Here is a 24,113-nt window from a genome sequence, read left to right on the forward strand (position 1 = left end):
AATTCCACCACTGCAATATAATAATCATACAGTTTAGTCCTTATTCAAACACATAGCCACCCACCCCCATGCTCAGGAGTATCACGCCCCCACTCTCCCCTCCTGCACATAGGGTTCAGCTACCCCCAGACTGGTATGTTTACCAGAGGAACCAGCCCCGAAATGAGAGGGCCCAGCTTTAATGCCATGTCCTTGAGAAATAGCTTGCGAAATAGGGTATTTTGAGGCTTAAATGGAAACACTAGATGAATTGTAAAACGTTTACCAAATTCTTACTGTTATAAAATAGATCACCAATATTAAGCCTAGGGCTTTACTCCTGTTCTGGTGGCTGGCAGTCCTCTGAACAGTGCAGTTCAGTGTATATCCAGTTTCCTCTAAGTTCACCGGGCCAGGCATGAATTTCATGCCCAGGGACTTGCTGTCATATTCATTTGGATTCTTTGGTGTTGGGCCAGGTACGCTATCTTAACCGTTGATACTAGTATCTTAGCCTCATGGGCGCCATCATATCAGTAACTCTTTTAGGGTCCCGGGATTCTTCTCTATTGGTCTTGCTAGTCTCAGAAAATCTGGCTTCTGACCACTCCACTTTCTGCAGACAACATTGTCAAATTTTCTGTCACCTTACGACTTCCTCTTCCCCCTGTTCAGTTAACCAAAAAGCATTTCTGCAATTATCTGGGTGTAATGGTGACTGCAATTAATGTTTATTCCCAGTACTGCATATTTGTGATATAATTCTCATTTTTTCTTTCCATTAACTCATCACCATGACAATCACTATGAACTCAAATTCAACTCTTACCTACCAAAGTAAACCACCAGTGTCTTGATAGGCGAGAGGCCATTTATGTCTCCTATATTAGTGTCAGGAAACCCTGGTGGCGTAGTGGTTAAGTGCTACGGCTGCTAACCAGAGGGTCAGCAGTTCAAATTCTCCAGGTGCTCCTTGGAAACTCTGTGGGGCAGTTCTACTCTGTCCTATAGGGTCGTTCTGAGTCAGAATCGACTCGACGGCACTGGGTTAGGTTTTTTGGTTTTTATATTGGTGTCACGGATTGAATTATGTCCCCCCAGAAATGTGTGTATCAATTGGACTGTGCCATGATTCCCAGTATTGTGTGATTTCCCTATATGTTGCAAATCCTGCCTCTTTGATGCTAAGGAGGGAGGATGGGCTGCAGTTGGGTTAGTGAGGCAGGACTCAAATTACAAGATTGTGTCTTGAGGCAGTCTCTTGAGATATAAAAGAAGGAAGCAAGCAGAGAGACAGGGGAACCTCATACCACCAAGAAAGCGGTGCTGGGAGCAGAGTGTGTCTTTTGGACCAGGGGTCCCTGCAAGAGCAAACTCCTAGTCTGGGGGAAGATTGATGAGAAGGCCATCAGAGACAGAAAGCTTTCCCCTGGAGCTGACAACCTGAATTTAGACTTTTAGCCTATTTTACTGTGAAGAAATAAATTTCTCTTTGTTAAAGCCATCCACTTGTGTTATTTCTGTTATAGCAGCACTAGATGACTAAGACAATTAGCTAGGACAGTTTTTCTCACACAGTTTACTCTCAGGTTATTCTGTTTGATTGTGATACCATCTAAATGGAAGGAACCACTGGTTGCTCATTCAGTTTTGTCCAGCCTGTACTAGAAAAAAGCACGCTACAACCCAGATCAACCTTTTTGAAGGTGTGTTTCTCAGGACACTAGTCTCTTCAGGTGCTCCTTGAGAAAGCCATCAAATAATTTTGGATAATGTTACCTTCAGGTGATGATATCACACAGCATCACATTGCAGAGTCTGAGAAGTCTTACAGTAAAGAAATCTTCCTTCATTTAACAAGCATGTGTTGAACACCAGGCACTATCCTAGGTGCTGGGATACAGGAGTAAATAAGGCAGAAGTCTCTGTTCTCGAAGAGCTTAAATTCTGCTTCCGTTTCAACCGCAGCTTGTAGCACTTAAGTTCTAGCTCTGTTTAGGATGCTTATTACACTTCCTTATGAAGAGGTCAAGGAGCCAGTTGGATAAAGGAGTCAGGAGACCTGGGCAGAGATAAGAGTTAAAGATTAGAGTTTGGCAGTCATGGCCATGATTGTATTTAAAACCATGAGGCTGAGGCCACTGTTGTGGATTGAATTATGTCCCCCCAAAATATCTGTCAACTTGGCTAGGTCATGATTCCCAGTATTGTGTGATTGTTTACCATCTTGTCATTTGATGTGATTTCCCTATATGTTGTAAATCCTATCACTGTGATGTAATGAGATGGATTAGTGCAAGTTACATTAAATGAGATCTATAAGATTAGATAGTGGTTTAAGCCAATCTCTTTTGAGATATAAAAGAGAAGCAAGCAGAGAGACATGGGAACCTCGTACCACCAAGAAAGCAGTGCCGGGAACAGAGTGCATCCTTTGGACCTGAGGTTCCTGTGAGGAGAAGCTCCTAGTCCAGGGGAAGATTGATGACAAGGATCTTCCTCCAAAGTCGACAGAGAGAGAAAGCCTTCCTCTGGGGCCAATGCCCTGAATTTGAACTTCTAGCTTACTGGACTGTGAGACAATAAAACTTCTCTTTGGTAAAGCCATCCGCTTGTGTTATTTCTGTTGTAGCAGCACTAGATGACTAAAACAGCCACCAAAGAGACTGGGTAGATAGGAAAGAAAGAGCAATGGAGATAGAGCTCAGGAGCCTCCAATATCCAGAGGCTGAGGAGAAGAGAAATCAGCAAAGTACCTGAGAAGCCTGAGCACTGAGGTAGGAGGAAAAACCAAGAGAACGTGGAGTCCTGGGAGCCAAGAGAAGAAATCTGCTTACTTTGTTCAACCCAGAACCCTGTGATCCTTCATCCCGATCTTTCTGTGTTTTAAGCTGCATAAATATCCTTTGGAGTTTAGATAGGAGAACCAGGATGGAGTCCGTGTTATCACTACACTCATCTAGGGTACCAGGGAAAGAAGCACGCTTTGTTTCAGGCCCAACAAGGATAGCCTCCCAGCACCAAGCACTGGTCCCACCAGATGCTGGAGCCCATGTCAGGGCTGGGTGCTTCACATGTCAGATGGAGATTTGCCACTGTCTCTAGAGAGAAGGAACAAGGCTAGTTTTCCTAAGAGTGGTAAGTTAGTTCTACTTAGAAGACAAATATGTAATGGAACTTCTGAACGACAGCAGGGACGGTTTAAGATTCTGCCGTAAGAGCTATCATCACCTTTCCATTTGTCACAGTGAAGACCTGTGGAGGCTCTAAAGTGTACATAGAGTACAGTGCCAGGAGTGATGGAGAGTACAAAGATGAACAAGACATGAGTCTAGCCATTAAAGGATAAGAAAATATTAAAAGGTTAAAAGTGCTGGGAGGCTTGAGACTAGAACTTAAATTGTCTTCGAGTCCTGCCAACTTATCTGTCAAAGGAGATTTTGACATATGAGGCAGAGACTCCTGACGGAAGATTGGTTCATTTCTGAGGTGGCAGTGTGGGCAGGAGTGGTTACCTTTTCATGGCTATTCTGGCAGGACACCAGTCTCTGCCCACCCAGAGCCTAGGAGGAGGCTAGAGTTAGAAGGTGTGCAGATGAGACCTAGATGGTCAGGTCAGAGACATATGATGGTCAATGTGACCAGAGTGACCAGAGAGGGTAAAAGCTGCCCAGTAGCATTGCTGGTGCAGTGACTGAGCAGCCAGAGGGGCTCTTAGACAGCCAGGTGACCTGAGACCAGCCACAGGAGACAGCTAGCCAAAGAGAAAATGCAACCCGGAGAACAAATAAATGGGGAAGCTCTGCAAGGAGTATGAGGGAAATTGAGTCAGTCCAGGTTTAAGTGATATATCATGCAGTTCCTGGATGGCACAAATGGTTTGTGCTGGACTACTATCTGAAAGGTTGGTGGTTCAAACCCACCCAGTGGCATTGCAGAAGAAAGGCCTGGCTATCTGTTTCCATAAAGATTACAGCCAAGAAAACTCTATGAAGCAGTTCTATTCTGTGAAATACGATGTCACTGTGAGTCAGAATCGACTACATGGCAGTGGCATAGGGTTTGGCTTTTAGGTTTTGTTTGTTTGTTCTTAATCGTGCAGACTGACTTAGAAAATAAAACCAGGAGAGGAAAAAACACAGGGACCAAACATCTGAAGTGCTGATGTGCTCAGGGGTGAGACCAGAAGGATGGGAAGATGTGGCCAGGGGATGGGACACTAAGTGAGTTTAAGGTTTCAGATGTAGAATGGCTCCAGGTAACATCAATGTCCAGGGGCAGAGTAGCAGAAATGGAAGGCTGGCACTTCATTTCCCAGTGTCAGTGTTCCTCAGCAGCATGGTGAGAAGACCTAGGGTGAAGAAAAGGACTGTGTAGATAGTGAGTCAAGGTGAAGTCCATGAGAGCATCTAACCAGACACGGAAAGTGGACAGAGGCTTGGACTAGTGACAAGAGGGCAGAGGCCCTCTCATTTATTGGTGCCTAGTGTGTGCCAGACTCTATGCTTCAAATGTGTCCACGGCTGTGGGGACTGTGTCATCTTGTTCAATGGTTTGTCCTCAGCTGGCATGGCAAACACCTGAGGCCATGTGTGTCCAACAAATATCTGTTAAATCAATGGAGGAAATGCTTTGGTCTGCAAAATCTCATGTATCTAGGAGATGGGCTTTATTCCTCCCATTTCATAGATAAGGAAGTAGGCTTGAGGGTATTAATTAACTTGCCAGTTTCCTACAACTAGTAAATAGCAGAATTCAAACCCAGATGTGTCTTATGGTATTTTTATGCAAATAATGCACCTTTGTTTGCCAACTTTACCCTCCTCCTCCTCTTCCTGCTCCATTAGGTATTTTCATAAGCACTATGCTAATTTTTTATAGCAACTTGTAAAAAAAATTAACATACCGCGTTTACAGAAAATACCTCTCGGAGGAGGGCGAGTTTGGCAAATAAATGTAGAACTCATTGCCATGGAGTCAATTCTGACTCACAGCAACCCTGTAGGACAGAGTGGAACTGCCCCATGGGGTTTCCAAGGAGCTCCTGGTGGATTTGAACTGCCAACCTTTTGGTTAGTAGATGAACTCTTAACCACTGTGCCACCAGGGTTTCCTAACAAATGTAGAAGGTATGTGTTATTTCCATAAAAATACAGGACTCCAAAGGCCACGTTGTTAATCACTACAATATATTAGTTTTGGTTGTCAAAATAAGACCCAAAATTATTTATTATTTGTCTTTGTGTGTATGTGTGTGTATACATATATAGATACTGTTATGGAGATTAAATGTTGAGAGAATTAAATATATGTAAAGCATTTAGGACAAGGCCTAGCACGATCCCTTTTTGCTCTCAATTCATAAAGGGAGCCACATTTAGCTTTAAATGTAAGAAGCCAATAAACCACAAGAGAGAAACGAAATGTTCTGTTTCAGACTTGCACACCTACCCCTGTGGAGCGCGCACCCTATGAGGGAGAAGTCATCACCCTGAAATCCAAAGGGACAAAAGAAGAATCCACAGATGGGACCAGGAAACAGGCTCACGCCTGAGCTGAGTACTGTCAGGTAAGGGACGAGGACGGAAAAAAAGCGTTCCTGCTTGATAGCGTATGAGTTAGCATTTCTTTCTTCATACGCATTTGAATAGTCCAAGGCTAAAAGCTTCAAAGTGAGATAGGCTGAAGGACATTTGAGTCAAGGGAACACTGATAAAAGACCTCATGACACAGAAAGTTTAGATGAGCCTCCCAGATTCAGAAGAGTCTAACAATTCATTCTCTGAGATATAAGCAAAACATTAACAGAGAATCAAGCATGAGCAAGAGGCAGTAGGCTGGCACCATACAGAGGGACTTGTTATTGAGGAGAATTGGCATTACTTAAAACAGGGAGTACAGTTTCAGGTCAGACAATTTATAAACTATTTGATTAGGACTTTATCTGAAAACAATGAATCTTTGTTTTGTCATTGCAATTATGTTCTAGAACTTTGGATGAATGAGAAATGACTCACATGTTTTCAGGAAAATTATTTGATAATATTTGATATACTGTATTTCACACTTCAAATTGGAATAATATTATAGAGATGGTCGTTTTTGCAAAAATATTTGAGTACTTCATCAATTCTCTCTTAGTCCTTTGACATTTTTATCTTCATTTTTGGACGCACCTATTGTCATCATCCTTTTCAATTTCTTTTCTTCAGTTGCTTTCGAGTCCAGCTCAGGCAGATCCCTATTTGTGAGTGGTTTTGCTGATCTCTCTAACATCACCTCCACTGACTTCATGAAAGCCTACCTGTTTTGCCAGTTTTGCAGATCCGCTAGACTCTGAGTGTTTTCAAACCGGTGGTATATTTTCAGGTGTTTCAGCATGTAGTAGTCTGCAAAAGACTTACACAAGAGATTGACATGACGGATGGGATAGAAGTCTGTATTCGTTAGGGGACTGTTTGACAAAGGACTAGTTCACAAATGCTCAGGGAGGCATTCACATTTTCACATTCTGACAACCTACGCTTGTGTGAGTAAATCTGGTGGCTGCAGGGGTCTGGATAATGAATTCTTGGATGAAGGCAGCCCTCTGTGCTGTGTGCTTTGATCTCTTTCATTACTGAATGTGTAAGTCTTTAACAACGTTATATAGTTGCAACCTGCTTGTCATTTCCAGAGAACTAGAATTATTCTTCCAATCCAGGAAGGCTGTGCTAAAAATTCTGAGGAAGATTAGCAAGAGAGAGAAATGCGGTAAATGCTTTTAACAGCATGTGTAGGTACAAGATTGTGTTTACTTTGATTATAGCATTTCTTGGGGTGAGGCTTGAGGTCTGCATTTCTTTGTGAGGGAGAACGTTACACTGAGTTCCTTTTATTCTGTTCAAAGGTAAAATCAGAGGAAAGGATGCTGCTGTTTTTCCATCACAGTCAAGTCTTGTCAGCCCACCGAGAAGCAGGCCTGATTTCAACTCCCCAAGTTCCTTTTGAAAAAAAAAAAAAACAATCGCTCTAGGCCACTTTCATTTTCTTTCAGAAGCAGTCGCTGTCTTTTTCCCTGTGACTTTGTTGCTGTGTAAAATTGAAGACATAAATGAACAGTATTGTGATGGAAAGTCTGAGTAACAGTTCACTGATGATACCTTAAAATGTCACCTTTGCTTGTGCTAGATTTCTGACTTTGAATTTTTGAAAAGCCCTTTCTTGTTTAAAGTGTTGTTAAAAATGGCTACATTTGTTTTAAAAAAAATTAGCTAACGCTGTGATCTTACATTTTATTGTAGTTAATAAACATTCAGGTCTCTATCCTACATCATATTATCGGAGTTATGTGTGTCTCCTTCTGTAAGAGGTCCCTGTGGCTGCCATAACAAATCGCCACACATTTGGTGGCTGAAGACAACAGAAATGTATTCCTTCATAGTTCTGGAGGCCAGAAGTCTAAAATAAGGGATCAGCAGGGCTGGGCTCCCTCCAAAGGCTCTAGGGGAAGATCCTTCCTTGCCCCTTCCAGCTTCTGTTGGCTCTTGCTGCATAACTCCAACCTCTGCCTCAGTCTTCACATGGCGTTCTTCTTTCTGTGTCTTTCTCCGTGTCTTCACATGGCCTTCTCCTCTGTGTCTGTGTCTTCTCCTCTTCTTATAAGGACATTTGTCATTGGATTTAAGGTCCACCCAGGTAATCCAAGATCCTTTATTACATCTGCAAAGACCCCTTTTCCAGCTAAAGTCACGTTCACAGGTTCTGGGGGTCAAGACATATCTTTTTGGGGGGAGCCACCATTCAATCCACTATACCTTCTAACTGTTGGGAAGTTGGTTTTGATTTGAATGCATGATTTTCTTTGTGGCACCTGCCTCAGCAACTCCTGGAAATCCTCAGCAAACCTCATGTAATAAATTGGACACTGAGCCATAGAATAACTCCAGGCAAATTATCCAATAGCATTGATGAATGCAGGATTTGAAGGAATTACATACTATCAGCAGGGCTAAAAGATGCATTGATCTCTTCCCTCCTCTTTGCTTCCCGGTCTGTGCTATGATCCTTTTTGTGTGCAGAGAGCTAGCAGAGAAGCTGAGCTTATATTTCTTTCTCCTACATAACTAGGTCAATAGAGATTTTAAAACATGGGGTAAAATCAGGAAAATTATACTGTCGTTACAGACACATATGCAGGTATTCACTAAAATTAAGTGGACATTCGTACATTTGGTAAAGTGTAGTAAGACTCCAGTTGGCCCGATTATAACTTGCCTCGAGCACACAGCAGAAAGGATGGTGAATGGCACCTGAAGAATGGACCTCCTATTTCAGTCAAACTATAGCTTTTTTCTCAGGTAAGAGATACTTTAAAATATTTCATTATTTGTCTTCTATCCTTTGAATGACAATAGAACTACTTCATGATAGAACTACTGAAATCTTCTGAAGAGGAATAATTAACTCACGTTCTCATCTAGAAGCTAATTCCTGCTCATCCTTCAGTATTTAGTTAAATATCACCCCCCCCCAGCAAGACAGGGGTAACCAGTTGCCGTAGAGTTGACTCCAAACCGTGATGACCCCATACCCAGCAGAGTAGAGTTGTGCTCCATAGGGTTTTTTGGAAGTAGATCACCAGGCCTTTCTTCCTTGGCTCTTGTGGGTGGACTCAAACCTCCAACCTTTCTTTTAACAGCTAAGAGGCTGCATTAACCATTCGCACCACCCTTAACCATTTACATAAGGTTAGATCCCTCATTTATGCCCCTAGGGCTCGTCATATACCTCGTCACATCACCATATCTCATTGCATTATAATTACCCGCTCATCTGTCTGCTCCAGGAAACTACAGGCTCCTTGAGGTCCTGTCCTGAATGCACTCAGTGGATAACCGTGAATTTTTAAATAAAGGCAGAAGTGGAGGAGTTCCTCCTCAATTCCTAAATCGATACAGCTAAAGTTACTGAGAACTCTCAACTAAATAGGGATTCACTTTGTGGATTGTTGTAATCTGAGTGCTTTAAATGGAGTGTACACGTTCAGTATTTGAGGAGCTTTAGCAGAAAATATCAGAACTTGGAAAGGCTCACTAAAGGAAAAGGAGTTAAAATCCTGTTTTATGAAGACCCTCATGCCTGGCACAGGAAAGGGAGAAGTACATTTTAAGAAGAAGAACAGTATAGCAAAAAACAGAGTGTCAAGCACAAGCAGGTCACAAACAGTGCTAGCACACAGGTCAGCGTGGCTGGGCCATTACCCTGGAGGCCCCGGGGACTGGCCAAGGAGGCTCTGTGGGCTGGGGGACAGGGAGGGGTTACATAATAATCTATGGGAGTAAAGAAACGTTAACAGGGCCTTTTCAAGCATCGCGTTTGCCTTCTGATAGGATGTAGCCTCCACAACAATACAAGACCGTTGGCTTTTTCTTTAATGAAACCTCTAAATGTTCTCAATAGATTCTCAATGATAACATTTACTAGGCCCTTATTAAGTGCCTTATTAGGCCTTTATTAAGTGGAAACCCTGGTGGTGTAGTGGTTAAGAGCTACATCTGCTAACCAAAAGGTTGGCAGTTCAAATCCACCAGGTGCTCCTTGGAAACTGTATGGGGCAGTTCTACTCTGTCCTATAGGGTGGCTTTGAGTTGGCATCGGTTTGACAGTAACAGGTATTAAGTGCCAGCCCCAATGCTAAGCTAAGTGCGTACACTATTGTTTCATTCTTTCTGTAGCCCTATGATATGGATACTATTATTTTTCTCTTTGAACAGATGAGAAAGACTGAGAGAGGTTAAATAATTGCCTAAAGGCTCTTGGCTGGTCATTGGGTGACCTCGGATATAAACCCTGATCTGTTTGACTGCACTTGACCACTTAAGTGTATTCCTTAGTTAAGACTTAAAAGAATCCACTCCTAATGATGGACAGCTGCCAACATCATTCAAGCTCAGAAAAATAGACCAGCAACAAACAATCGTTAAGAGCTTAAACACTGAGGCCCTGCGTACATTGCAAGTATTAGTTCACATGATCTTTCCAACATCTTGAGGTGGGGACTGTGATTATCCCCATCTGATACATCATGAAACTGAGGTGCAGAGAGTTACATTAATTGTAGCTTCTTATATCAAGATATTGTCACAGGATGACCTGGAAGGAGGTTTCCAAGGCGTATTAAAGTTTTTCAGTAAATAGGGTTCCAGAACCATTAAAAATAACACCAGAGAAAGTGTATTAAGTGTATTATCTCTACAGTCTTGCTGACACTTCCCCATTTAGTAAAGCATAAGGAGGAGCCTAATGGCTTTCTGCAGTCAGTGGCAGTTCTCAGCAAATTAGATTCGATTTGTCCTAAGAAACCCAGCATTCTGATAAGGAAGTTTCCTTTGGAGGAATGTGAAGTCTGGGTTCCCTTTCTTTTACGCATTTTTTTAAGAGAATTGAATCCATATTTGTTGGATTCCCCTTGAACCTAAAGTGAAGAACACAGGTGGGCACATAGGCGGTAAGGGGTGAGTGGGAGTGACTTGCAGTGCTCAAGGCCTCTCAGGGTTACTTCTCCTGGTAAGAGGGGTAGCTCTGCTGCTGAGCAAGTGCTGAGGGTCAGTGGGAGCCTGGTCGTGGCTGACCTTCAGCCATGAGGAGCTAAAGTTGAAGCAGTGTCAATGGTTAACTGTTTTTCCAGGCCCTCTAGGCCAGTCAGGGCCTCTTGTCACGGGGCAGCTCCCGTGATGCAAAGTGGGCTAGGCTCCAAGTCTAGCAACCCTGAATTGGCCCTAGTTCTGCAACTTTTGGAGCTCTGGTGGTGCAGTGGCTAAGAGCTCTATCGGCTGCTAACCAAAATGTTGGTAATTCAAATCTACCAGCCACTCCTTGGAAACCCTATGTTGCAGTTCTACTCTATCCTATAGGGTCAGGGTCTCTGTGAGTTGGAATCAGCTTAATGACAACAAGTTTTCATTTTATTTTATTGGTTCTGCACCTTTCACTCAGTAATTGCTCAGCCCTAAGCTCCATGTCATCATCATTTAGTGGGAGGAAGTATGGCTGGCTGTGTAGCAAAGCACGCAAGAGCATACAGTTTGGAATTGACTGGCTTCAAAACATTCCTCTGTCACTTACTAGCTATGTTGCTGTTGTTGTTAGTTGTCGACCGGTTGGCTCCGACTCATAGCAACCTAATGTATAACAACTAATCATTGCCAAGCTCTGTACTATCTTCATTATCGTTGTTGCATTTCAGTTCATTGTTTCAGCCACTGTCATTTCATATCACCTAGGGCTTTCCTCATCTTTGCTAACCCTCAACTTTATCAGCAATGATATCCTTTTCCAGCAATTGGTCTTTTTTGATGATGTGTCCAGAATAACTTAGGCAAGTTACTTAAACTCCTTCAGCATCACCATTACTGAACATTTTTGATCAAAGATTCTACAGAAGAATCCTGATCAAAAGGGGGAAAATGCAGAGCAGAATTTCAAATTCTCATGGAATTCACAATTGGAAGAATGTAATCAATGTCACTGAATTGTACATGTAGAAATTGTTGAGCTGGTGTGTACTGCTTATGTATATTCTCAACAACAAGAAAAATTATTTTTAAGAAACCCTCAGCTTCACATGTCTCATCTATAGAATGGGGGAATAATAATACTTACATCCTAGGATTTGGGGGTGAATTAAATGAGGTAAGGGATAAGCACTTAGCATAGCACTGAGCACAAAGTCAGCTCATAATCAATGTCAGCTATTATTTCTTTGAGATTGGCTGCTTCATTTTTCCTGGAGGCAGGATGAAGCCACTTACGCCAATTTAGAAATTTTCAGTCTCTTCAAAGTCACATTTTATGATCATTGTTGCTCAATAGTATAAAACTAAAACTGAAAAGCAAAACAAACCCTTCACAAAAGGGTTCCCTTAGTGATTGGTTGACTATTGCCTTCCTATTTACTTTTGTTGGTTCCCTAATTTACAAAAATGTTTATAGATATTAACGAATGAGATGCACAGAAGCACATTCCCTTTTCTAGTAACTTATAAAGCCACTACTTGAGAAATAGACTTTGCTGTTTTCCAGTGTTCTCATGAGCCAACTAAAGGGGGAAGTCTCTCAATCTCGTAAAACATTATTTGAATTAATAACTGGGGAATGAGATGTCAACAATTATTGGAGTTAAAACATTCCTGCAACTAATTTTTCCCAAGTCACAAATGTTTTAAAATTTTAGTTTCACAGAAACCAAACTTAAACAGTGTGTTTATGCCTTAAAACTCAGAGTGTATGTTAACGGGGGAGGAACAATTTGGAAAAGAAGGGCGAGAATGGTCACATGACTTGAAGAATGTAGTCAATGTCACTGAATTGTACATGTAGAAACTTTTATGGGTGTATGTTTTAACATATACTCACTGCCCTCTAAGTTTTCTATCTAATCTTTTGAGTTGCTGTTGTCAGTTTGATCTCGTATAGCTAGATCTTAAAAGAGGACAATGCTCAAGGCAGATATTCTTTACTAGTTAAGATTCAGGGGTTCATTCAGCCTCCATGGATACCATGAGAATTTGAAGTTCTGTTCTGCATTTTCCCCTTTTTGATTAAAGTTCCTCTTTGGAGTCTTTGATCAAAATGTTCAGTAATGGTAGCCCAGCACCATCCAGTTCTTCTGATCTCATGGCAAAGGAAGCAGTTATTCATGGAGGCAATTAGCCACACATTCCATTTCTTCCTCCTATTCCGGACTATCCTACTTTTTCTGTTGCTCCAGGTGAATAGAGACCAATTGTTGTGCCTTAGAAGGCTGCTTGCAAGCTTGTAAGCATTTCTTTTTGTGCCCTGCACCAGGAGCTGAGCTAGGTGCTTGGAATATAATGAAGAGTTAGTTAAAGGTCTCTAGGACTAGACAGGCAAGCAAATCAACAGTCCCAGTGCTGTACAGTAAGTTCTGTGGCAGTGGGAGGGTGCTTTGGGGCAAACAGGGAAGATATCAATCGAACATTTCTCTACATCTCCAACAACTCCTTCTCAATCTTCTTACTCACCTCTCTTCCTCTGTCCCTCCCTCCCGAAGCCTCCACCAACTCCTGCAACTCTTGTGTTTCATTTCAGTTAACAGGCAGCTCCACGCTCATAAGGAACCCTTGGATTTGTCACAATGATTATTGTGTACATGCTGGGGTCCTCACAAAAGAATCTCCTCATTGCCAAAAGCCATGTCTTTTGATTTCTTTTTATCCGTCATTCCAACCAGCACCATAATGAGTAAATTTATCTCTGTTCCCAATTGTCTAACAGTAGCTGGCATGCAGTAGGAAGTCAATAAATGCTTGTTGAATTAATACATGTTAACAGCGAATGTTAATGAAACAGAATTGGTGTAATTAACAGAATATTTTGAGACCACTTGAAAATAGACTCAACTCTTCTGTGATGTGCTAAGATGGAAAGATGCTATGTGTGTGTGGCGGGGGGTGGGTGTTAAGGGGAGCAGGGGAGTGACAGTCAATCAATGGTGTTACCTTTCTTCTCTCTTGCTCAAACTATCCTGTTTTTTTGTCTATTCCAAACCCCAAAGCCAATTCACTTCCTCGTGAAGCTTGACTTTCACAGTCTGTTCTCTGAGCATCTATGGGGCACAGTATATAATTCTGACAACCATCAGCCATAAATATTCTGTGTGAGTCTAGAATTCTAATATCACAGACCATTGTTCACATTAGAGTGCTTGCCTGACAGGGCCTTGGAATGGGTTTGGTTTTAGCAAAGTCACCAGCTACCCATTCCTTCTATTTCCCCTACCATGTGCCCAACTGGGTCCTCAACTGGGCTCTGGATTCCTGCAGGCAGGAACCATGTCTTAGTCATCTTTGCATCCCCGGTACCTAACTTGATGCTAGGCACACATTACCATTTTAAAATAATTTATGTAAGTGAGGAATGTGGGAGTTTAGGTGGTTGGAAAATTTGAGGGAAAGATGGAGACGGGAGTTGAAAAGTGAAGCGCATTCCCAAATGGGTTTGTATCCACAGGTATGGGGGTTTAGGATTTACAATATATATTTTTTGGGAGACAAAATTCAACCCATACCAAAACCCATTGCCATCTAGTCGATTCCAACTCACAGAGTCCCTATAGGACAGAGTAGAGCTGCCCCAAAGAGCTCAGCTGCAAACCAAAAGGTCAGGTTCGAATCCACCAGCCATTTCTTGGAAACCCTATGGGGCAGTTCTACTCTGTCCTATAGGGTCACTATGAGTCGGAACAGACTTGATTGCAATGGGCTTTTTTTTTTTTTTTTTAACTTTACTGAAGCACACTACCACATCTTTCTCCTGCGGAGCAGCTGGGGGGGTTCAAACCACTGACCTATCAGTTAGCTACCCAGTCCTTAATCACTGTGCCACTAGCACTCCTATTCAATCCATAACACCTAACGGTTGCTAGATACAGGTGAGGGAGTGCCATTTTTACAATGCTTAAGAGCACAGGTTTGAATTCAAAAGTCAAACAACGAGGGTGCATCAGCTGGGAGACCTCGGACAAGAGACTTAACCACTCAGAGCCTCAGGTTCTCACTGGAATATGGGGGCAGTAGTGGAGTTGTCATAGGTTTGGTGTGAGAATTAAATGAGGCAGTGCTCAGGAAGCAGCCAGCCCAGAGCTAGAAGGGAGTGAGCAGTCAGTAAATGATGGTGCCTGCAAGTTTTGCAGACAGCGGCCGTTTCCCTGAGTCACTGCAGGCCTGGGAATGGGACTGCAGGAAAGAAAGTCAGTCGGTGCAGCTTCCCACACACCCCGTGTTCATTCCTACCCTGTTCATTACCCATCGAGATTCTGACCTGGCCTGTCGCCAATTCATCCTTCCAGGGTGCAGCCCCTGCAGAGCTGGCAGGCCCCTCTGATTGGGGTGAATGACTGTCCCAGGTGGTAGGCGTTGCATACAGCAGCATTCAGCCTGCTTCTCTTGTTCCAGTGCCAGGAGCTTTCTAGATTTCTCTCTCAGCTCTGCAGCCAGACATCTTGGGAGTTATTTATCTTCCACTGTCACCCCTCCTCCCCCCACTCACCTCTCCAAGTTCTATTTTCTTTTTTTAAGTAGTTTACAATACACTGAGTTGCTTTACACCTTCTAGCCAATCTCACTGTAACTAATTCTCTTGTCTTGGGGATTCTAGCAACAAGACAGCTTACTTTCCCCTTTCTAAAGGAACACGCGCACCCCCACCAATCAATATTTACTGACTCTGCCCAGGTCTGCTAAGAGTGAGAGTGGTTTACAGCACATTAAGCAGATGTAGACACGGACCTCCGGGAACTTATAATGAAAACGGTACAAGAAGAGGAGTCTAAAAATTACTAGCCTCCGTGGAAGAGGCAGGCATAGATGCTAGGCATGGGAGTTCAAAGGAGTTCCTGAAAGAAGAGAAGCCTTAGAGGGTTTTCTTGTGGTGGTGGTGGTGGTTTGATTTTGGTTTGATTTTAGTAGACAACGAAGGAAAAAATAGAGCTTTTGTTTCTTAGTTGTAAGATTCTAGAATGTACGCTTATGCCGCTGGTTCTAATGGGAAGTGAGAAAACGAAGGCATAAGTTGGTATTTCTGTTTTTGTAATTCTTTGGGGGATGCTGGCTTAACACTGACTAAGAGTGGGAGGTGGTGTGGGCGAAGACTCAAAGCCACAAAAGGCAGTGCCTCACGTACCAAAGGACACATGACATGGACAAGAGTGGCTTAAAGCGAGAAGACTGGGATTTCATCACTTTTCAGAATGCCGTCTGGTGAAAGTCACTTGACTTCTCTGAATCTCAGTCTCTTGATCCAAGAAATGGAGATGATAGTACTTCCCTGGTTACTTTATTGCATTGTTCATAGAACCCAATGAGATCAAGTTTGTGAACAACAAAGCAATATGAGTATAATGTTAGAAAAGTTGATTACTCTGTGTCATGGATTGAATCGTGTTCCCCAAAAATACGTGTATCAATTTGGCTAGGCCTTGATTCCCAGTATTGTGTGGTTGTCCACCACTTTGTCATCTGATGTGATTTTCCTATGTGTTATAAATCCTGCATTTACGATGTTAATGAGGGGGAATAGGCAGCAGGTATATTAATGAGGCAGGACTCAACCTACAAGACTAGATTTTGACTTGAACCAATTTCTTTTGGGCAATAAAAGAGAGAAGTGAGCAGAGAGACAGGGGGACCTCATACCACCAAGAAAGTAGTGCTGGGAGCAGAGAGCATCCTTTGGACCCAGGGTTCCTGCTTGGAGAAGTTCCTAGTCCGGGGAAGTTTGAGGACAAGAACCTTCCTCCACAGCCAACAGAGAGAAAAAGACTTCCACTGGAGCTGAAACCCTGAATGCGGACTTTTAGCCTACTTTACTGTGAGGAAATAAATTTCTCTTTGTTAAAGCCATCCACTTGTGATATTTCTGTTATAGCAGCACTAGATGACTAAGACACTCTGGAAAGCTGGCTTATAGTGAAAAAGGATGCAGAATGACAGATGGTAAAGGCTATGGGAAATTTAATATTCAATTGGTGTGGTCGCCATAGTAATAAGTAGAGATTTATGAGATGAGAATGTCAAGAAATGGAGACAATGACTGGGACCCGAATAAGAAGTTTAGCAGCGGTGATGGAGAAGAGGGGATGCCGTATCCCACTGGAAGCTGGAGGTTTTGTTCATTGATGTGCAGAGTAATGGAGTTAGGTTAGCAGCTTATCATGTTTTCTGTGAATAATTGTACCATCCATATTGAGAGTCACATGCAAAAGCTAGAGCCAGGAACAGGTATGCTGAGATCAAGGCTAAAACTGAGCATGTGGACCTATAAAGATTTGCTAAGCTAAGAAGGACCAGGACTTTGAGATGAGTTGGACACTCCAGGCAAGTTCTGAAAAAGCCCCAGCAATAAGCCAAAAATGGAGGTCAGAGTGAGCACATGGATGTCTGGGCAAAAAAAGCCAGCAGCAGGTGTAAGTACCTGCCACAGGGATACGGATGGAGGCCAAGGAGACTGTTCCTGAAGGAAGTGGAATGGAGCAAGGTGGCCAGCATGCCACTCTGCCAGGAAGGAAACCTGGCAGGCACTCTGGAACTCAACCAGAGAAGGCAGAGGGAGGCTTGATTCTAAGGAGTGAGACACTAGGACTGTTCTGGAACTGCTCCTCTAGAGATCAGCTCAGGACAGTGGAACCATGTCTCATTTCTCCCTGTAGCCTTAGTGCTTAACACAGTGTCCAGCGCACAGAGACACTCAATCAGTGTTTGCTGGAATGAGCCAAGAGATGAATGATGAATAGATAAGGCCAAATTCAAAATACCCAACAAACTTTGAGTTATATTCCATTTTTTTGGTGGGTTTGAATAGCCTTTGGCTTTCTTTCTAGTACCCGATAGCTAGTGTGAATGAAACCAGTTGCCGTCAAGTCAATTCTGACTCATGGCTACCCCATGTGTTTCAGAGTAGAACTATGCTCCACCTCTTGATGGGAGAGGAGAAAAAGAATTTACAGTCATCTTTAATCTACTCCTGGTGCACTCATGTGTGTCAGAGTGGACCTGTGATTCACAGGGCTTTCAGTGGATGTTTGTCAGAAGTAGATCACCAAACCTTTCTTACGAGATGCCTCTGGGTGAACTCAAACCTCCAACCTTTCCGTTAACTGTTTGTACCACCCAGGGGCTCCCGCTAATGTGAAGACCACTCTTTTTTTTCCTCCTGAGAACTCCCGGCTGTCTAGCAGATCTCTTCTCTCCTCCCTTCTCTTTATATGGAATATGCTTTCAGGGAGGTCATGTTCCACCTAGTGGTTTGTTTCCGTGGTAACTTGCTTCGACATTACGGTGTTCTCAACCTGCCTCTGGTTGCCAGGCATGGCTGTACCATGCAGTTTCCAGTGTGTTTACATCCTGTCCTGATTCAGAATGTCTCAAATTAAGGGAACACTGTCTTCTCAGAAATTAACTTTAACAATGTATTTAAATTCTCTATGACATGACTCTTTTTAAAACTAGAAATTAAAAAAAAAAAAAAAAAAACTCCACATTTTCCTTGCCAAGAAACAACTTTCCTTGTCAGCTGTTTCCATTGACTTTTCAGAACTGTTTTCTCCACACATATTGTAAGTCAGCCTGGAAAAAATTCTCCAGAAGCATTTGGCTCCAAAAAAAAATGTTCTGGCTCTATGCCATATACTCCCACCTGTGCACTTGACCCCTGGTCACTGTCATGATCAGACCACTAAGAGTCTCAGTTTTGGTTCTGAAGAAGACCTGAACATCATCACAGGCAAAGGTAGGAACAGAGTCACAACGTACATTTACTTTTATTTTCCTCATTTTGTTAGACTGACCCATTCTGTTCCTTGACATGGTTTTAATTACTTTATTGAGGAAGTTCTCTGACCCATTCTTAGCATTCATAGAGTGTGTTCTTGACAACGGTTTCTTTCTTAGCCGTAAAATCATAAGACTTTTAAGAAATGCTCAGATAGAACCCACCAGTGCTGGTTGATGATCACCTCATTTTTTCTTTTCACGGTTGGTTTCCAAGCCTGCTGGCAGAGCTGTTTGATGTGCATTTCCCACTAGCAGCCAGTGTGGTGTAGGGTTGTTCTTGGTCTTGCAGGTGGTTCTGCTCCTTACACGGGGCCTTTAAAAAACAATTCCTGGCCTTCCCGTAAAGCACCATATTGATTTCCACATTTGACATCTCACTTATAAGGCCTCTAATGGCTCAGCCCAATGCCATTAGATCTTGATCCTTTCCTCAATACCCAGTGAGCCTTTAAGTAGTAGACAATTTATCATGGCTAAGGTGTAATTCTAAATTCCCTGGAACAACAACTTTCCTTTGACTGTGCATCAAAAATCCAAGGAATAGGGAAGGGACAAGACATTTTTAAGACAGTGAGACTATTATGTATGATACTATAATGGTGGGTACATGAGATTATGCCTTTGTCAAAACCTGTAGAACTGTACAACACAAAGAGTGAACCCTAATATAAACTATGGACTTTAGTTAATAATCATGTATCAATATTGGTTCATCAATTGTAACCAATGTACCACACTAATGCAAGACATTGGTAGTAAGAGAAATAATGTAAGTGGAGGAGAGGGAGTATATGGAACATTCTGTATTTATGCGAAAAAATCCACTTTTGATTTCTTCTACCCTTTTCATGCCTGCATTTAAAGCTGAACTGCACCAGAAGCTATGTAAGGTTCATTTGAATTGGACACTTCTGCTATCAATGACTTGTAAAAGATATTTTCTAAAGAGTTGGTTCTGCCTAATGCACGTGGGATAATTCTTGTAAGGGAAGGTCTTTGCTTGTTGTTCACCAACCAGAAAACTAGATAAAGGTGAGAGTTTTGACTCTTGGGAATTCTGTCTTCCTTCCAAGGTTAAACTCCCCCAGAAGATAAATGGGAATTTTCCCAATTTGTTTCTTGGATAAGTGCACTTTCTGTACTTTTGGATATGAGAGGAAAAAAAGTTAGAGATTTCTTCTTGGCCTGACATTTGGTAACATAACTTATTACATATTTGTGATAAAAAAAAAAAAACCCAAACCCATTGCTGTCGAGTTGAAATTTGAAATACCGCCTAAAAATTTGCAGCTCCTTGGGGTATAAATATCCAATACCCTTCCAAGGAGCTACTGGAGAGCCACACCAAGCCTTTTGATGTACCTAGCTAATGACTGAGTAATCTACAAGGGCAGCAGGCAATTTGGTGGCTGGGTGTGGTAAGTACAGGGAAACCACTGTAAATTTTTTTCCAGGAAAAAGATCTATGAACAAAATGCTTTTAAAATTGTTATTTGTTTTGCTTTGTTTTGGTTTTGGAGAAAGGATTTGTGATGGTTAAGATTGTGTGTCAACTCGGCTGGGCCATGATTCTCAGTGTTTATATGTCATCACTCCCATGGTGGGTTCTGCTGTGAGTAGCCAATCAGTTGAAAGGGAGTTTCCTTGGGAGTGTGGTCTCCATCCAAACATAAGCAGACGTTCTGGCTTTTTGCTCGCTCTGGATCCTGCAGCCGCTTCCTGTTCATCTGACCCCCATTTCTTGGAACTTGAGCTGTCAGCTTGCCTGCCAGTCTTGGGATTCGTTGATCTTCACAGCCTGTGAGCAAGAGCCCTGCTCTCCGACCTGCTGGTTTTGGGTCCACCAGCCCCTGTGGCTATGTGAATCAGGTGAAGCCTCTATTCTGCTCCATGGACTTGAGATATTCCAGCCTCTACAATTGCGTGAGCCATTTCCTTGATATAAATCTCTCTCTATATGTATTAATTATACTCTTTACTAGTTTTGCTTCTTTAGAGAGCCCAGCCTAAAACAGGGTTCTAGAGCCAAGTGGTGATAGGGAAGCTAGAGTAGGGACGGAAGCAAATGAAATGGTTTGACAAGGAAATGATCATGGCAGCTGACACTGAAAAAGAGGAGATTTAAGGGATGCTTTTATATATGAGTCGGAATTGACTTGACGGCACTGGGTATAGCAACAGAAGGAACCAAGTTGCTCAGCTGCTAACCGAAAGATCTTCAGCTCGAACCCACTAGTCATTCTGTGAGAGAAAGACGTGGCAGTTTGTTTCTGTAAAGATTTCAGCCTTGGAAATCCTGTGGAGCAATTCTGTCCTGTCCTATAAGGTTGCTATAGGTAAGAATCAACTCAATGGCAAAATAGTTGTTTTTTTGTTTTTTTGGCATCATTAGAATTGGTTGGATGTTGGATAGAAACAGAGTTAGAAATCAAAGCTGACTCTTAAGCTGAAAAAAATCAGGAAAATATTTGGAACACTAACTGTGATAGGGAATCGATCTTTGAGCTAGGAGACAAGGAGAGAAGAGGGTGAACATCTGTCAAATTCACAGGCTACTAGAACTTGGCAGAGCTCTTGAGGTCATTGCCTCTAACTGCTGCATTTTACAGATGAGGAAGCTGAGGCCCATCAGGGTGAAGATACTCACCCACATTTCCATGGCTGGCAAATGGCAGAGCCAGAATCAGAATTCAGAACTTCTGTAAAAATCCTGTACTCTTTCCAAATTAAAAATCAAGAACTAGAAATAAAAGGCAGGGGAGGGTTTAGACCTAAGGATCTAGATTTTGTAGAATCCTACTTAAACTGAAGGGGGGGCAGTTGCCATGGAGTTGACACCAAGTCATGGTGACCCCATGTGTTGGAGAGTAGAACTGTGCTGCATATGTTTTTCAAGGCTGTGCCCTTTTAGAAACAAATCACCAGGCACTTCTTCTAAGGCACCTCTGGTTGGATTCAAACCACCAACTTTTTGGTTACTAGTTGAGTGCCTAACCATTCATGCCACCAAGAGATTCTCACTTAGAGCCATGATAATACACATGTTCCCCAAAGGAGAGTGTATGGAGCAGAGCCACAAACCACAAGCTCACAGTTAGGCCTCCTTTTTTTTTTAATTAATATTTGAACTAATTTCTGACATTTAAAGATTAGAGGGTTTCCATAAAAATCTGGATTTCTGGCCACTCATGAAAAAGTTTCAGTTGATCTGTCAAAAGCTGAGTGAAAGCTGCCCTCTGCATAGATGGGGCATGCACAATCCGATTTCCCCACATCCTCCTGGTTGGCTCCACTAATTTGTGTTATCTGCCTGGCCGCTATAGGCCCTGGAGTTTGCAACCTCCGGGAGTGGGGAAGAAAAACAGAATCTCTGACTCCAAGGTTGACAGGTAGTGATTGTAAATGGCAGGGGGTGAAGGGAACTGAGCAAAGGCATCCAAAGACAAGAAAACCCAGAGAGCCTAGGTCACAGAAGCAAAGAGTTTGTCCAAAAATTCAGGGACAGAGTTTTCCTCTATTTTTAGATAAAGTAACAGGATGTGGGAATTAAAAAAAAAAAGTAGTTGATTCTCTGATACCACACAAAGGTGATGACTTATGCAAAACATCCCCTTTCCTATTTTTAACTGGATCACAGAAGCTGCCTCAGATGTTTTGCTGCTGACTAATCCCATTGAGTCTCCTTTCTCTGAATTGCATTAACGGCACCTACACAGGATAAAGAACATTTGAGAAAAAAAGCCCCACAAAAACAACTGTAAAGACTACTGCACACAGAGCATCGCTATAAATAGTGTTCTGAGTGGGATCAGGGTGTTCTGGGCCACAGCTTTCTTGAAGTTGTCTAGGATTTCACTGGTTGAATGATGCAGACATACATGCCCAGAGAAAGCATTTGTTTAAATGGAATTAATGATGCTGTGATTTTTTTTTTTTTTTTTTTTGCACTTCAAAATGTAGTAAGGAGTATTTTTTCAGCATTGATTGTAAGGAAAAGTATACTGATTTTTCAGTAAAACAATTTTCTAGTTGTTTAAATATGGGTCATGGTTTCCACATCCTGTGTCCTGGTTCCAACCACACTGGCCATCCCTGCACTGGAGAAGAGGAATCAAGAATGATAGCAAAGAAATTCTCAATGCTTTATAGGCAAGACCTAATGGTGCAACAGTTAAGCTTTCACTTACTATCTGAAAGGTTGGCAGTTCAAACCCATTCAGCTGCTCCTTGGGAGAAAGATCCTGGTGATCTGCTTCTGTAAAGATTACATCCTAGAAAACCCTATGGAGCAGTTCTAGTCTATCGCATGGCATTGCTATGACTTGACAACACTTAACAACATGTCATGAGAATGGCAGGACTTTAGAGTCAGAAGAGACCTCAGAAATCATGGAATACGGCCTCTTCTCATTTCACTAATGGGGAAGTGTAGGTGTCACAGGTACTGTGGGCCACCAAGATCCCTGGGTCTTATCACCTCATGTGCCACAGCCTGAGGGCTTTTTTCATAACCAAGGAAAGCCACTTTGGCTTGGCCATGTTGAAAAACCCATTGCCGTAGAGTTGATTCTGACTCATAGCAACCCTATAAAAAAAAAAAAATTTTTTTTTTTTTTTTTTAAATGCCAGGGAATTACCACCACCCAGCAGCAGCTGCCCACAATCAGGGCCTAGCAGATGGAGGGGTGACCACTTCAGGGTCTTATTCTCTTGGTGCTCTGCATGTATTAGACTGAGAAAAATGTTCTCACCTGGGCCCTTCATTCACTTACTCACTCACAATGTATTTATTAAGGGTTTTATGATGTATATTTATTGAGGAAACCCTGGTGGCATAGTGGGTAAGAGCTGTGGCTGCTAACCAAAAAGGTCAGCAGTTTGAATACACCAGGTACTCATTAGAAACCCTATGGGGCAGTTCTGCTCTGTCCTGTAGGGCCTCTATGAGTCGGAATCGACTTGACGGCAATGATATGTTTTTGTTTTAATATTTATTGAAGATGTTATGCTGTGCATTTATCAAGGACCTGCTGTGGTGGATTAAAAAGAAGTAAAATACCCAATTCTTGCTAAGGAAAAGTTTAAAATCTAGTTGGGAAGCCAAGATAATTAACTATCCATATGCAACGTGTTGTAAGAGCCACATAACATGAAAAGCTATGAATTCAGAGGAGTGAGCTGTGGTTGTAATCTGGGAAGTTTTAGTTCATTTGCTTTTAGAGATGGAAATAAACCTAAGATATTCTAGTCTGTCGTCTTCTTGCTTTGCTTTGCTTTGCAGATCCCTGGGAGGCCTCAGGAGCTACCATGGTGGAGGTGGTAGGGAAGGATGGCTCCAGTCATCTACTTTTACCTCAAGCAGGGCAACCCTACCTCTGCTGGTTTGTGAATGGGTGTTTCAAAGAATTAGAGAATGTGGTTCCCTGCATAGAAAAAGAATAATAAAAAGTTTGAAAATTTTTCATTTTCATTTGAGTCCACACTATTGATTTTCAGCTGAAGAAACTGAGGCTCAGAGAGATTAAATGAAGTTTCCAAGTTTTCACATTTTCAAGTTTGACAGCACCAGGAGAAGACCCCACCCACATAACTTCCACCCCGTGTTTTCTTACTGCACATACTTCCTGAGGAAGTAGGACTTAGGCAGGACATTGAAGAATGAGAGGAGAGGGACTGAATGGGGAGAGAGAATGGGGGGTGCTTTGCAGATGCGGAGATTTAGAAGAGCAAAGGGGAATGCAAGTGACTCTTCAGGGGGTCAGGTGGGAAGAGGCTTTTGACTAATTACCGTTCAGGCAAGGG

The 24,113-nt window shown here is 42.4% G+C and overlaps 1 protein-coding gene across 1 annotated transcript in view; it reads left to right on the top strand.

The window, feature by feature from the left end:
• The window catches only part of DPYS (dihydropyrimidinase), a 107,275-nt gene extending 100,220 nt beyond the window's left edge, over window positions 1-7,055 (top strand). Inside the window, exons 9-10 of the mRNA XM_049853930.1 lie at window positions 5,417-5,548; window positions 6,869-7,055. Coding sequence (XP_049709887.1) covers window positions 5,417-5,533 — 117 coding nt within the window. The 3' untranslated portion in view covers window positions 5,534-5,548; window positions 6,869-7,055. The remainder of the gene's footprint in view (window positions 1-5,416; window positions 5,549-6,868) is intronic.
• The last annotated feature ends 17,058 nt before the right edge of the window (window positions 7,056-24,113 follow it).

Source organism: Elephas maximus, chromosome 15 (assembly GCF_024166365.1).
Source record: "Elephas maximus indicus isolate mEleMax1 chromosome 15, mEleMax1 primary haplotype, whole genome shotgun sequence".
In the NCBI taxonomy this organism is placed as follows: domain Eukaryota; kingdom Metazoa; phylum Chordata; class Mammalia; order Proboscidea; family Elephantidae; genus Elephas; species Elephas maximus.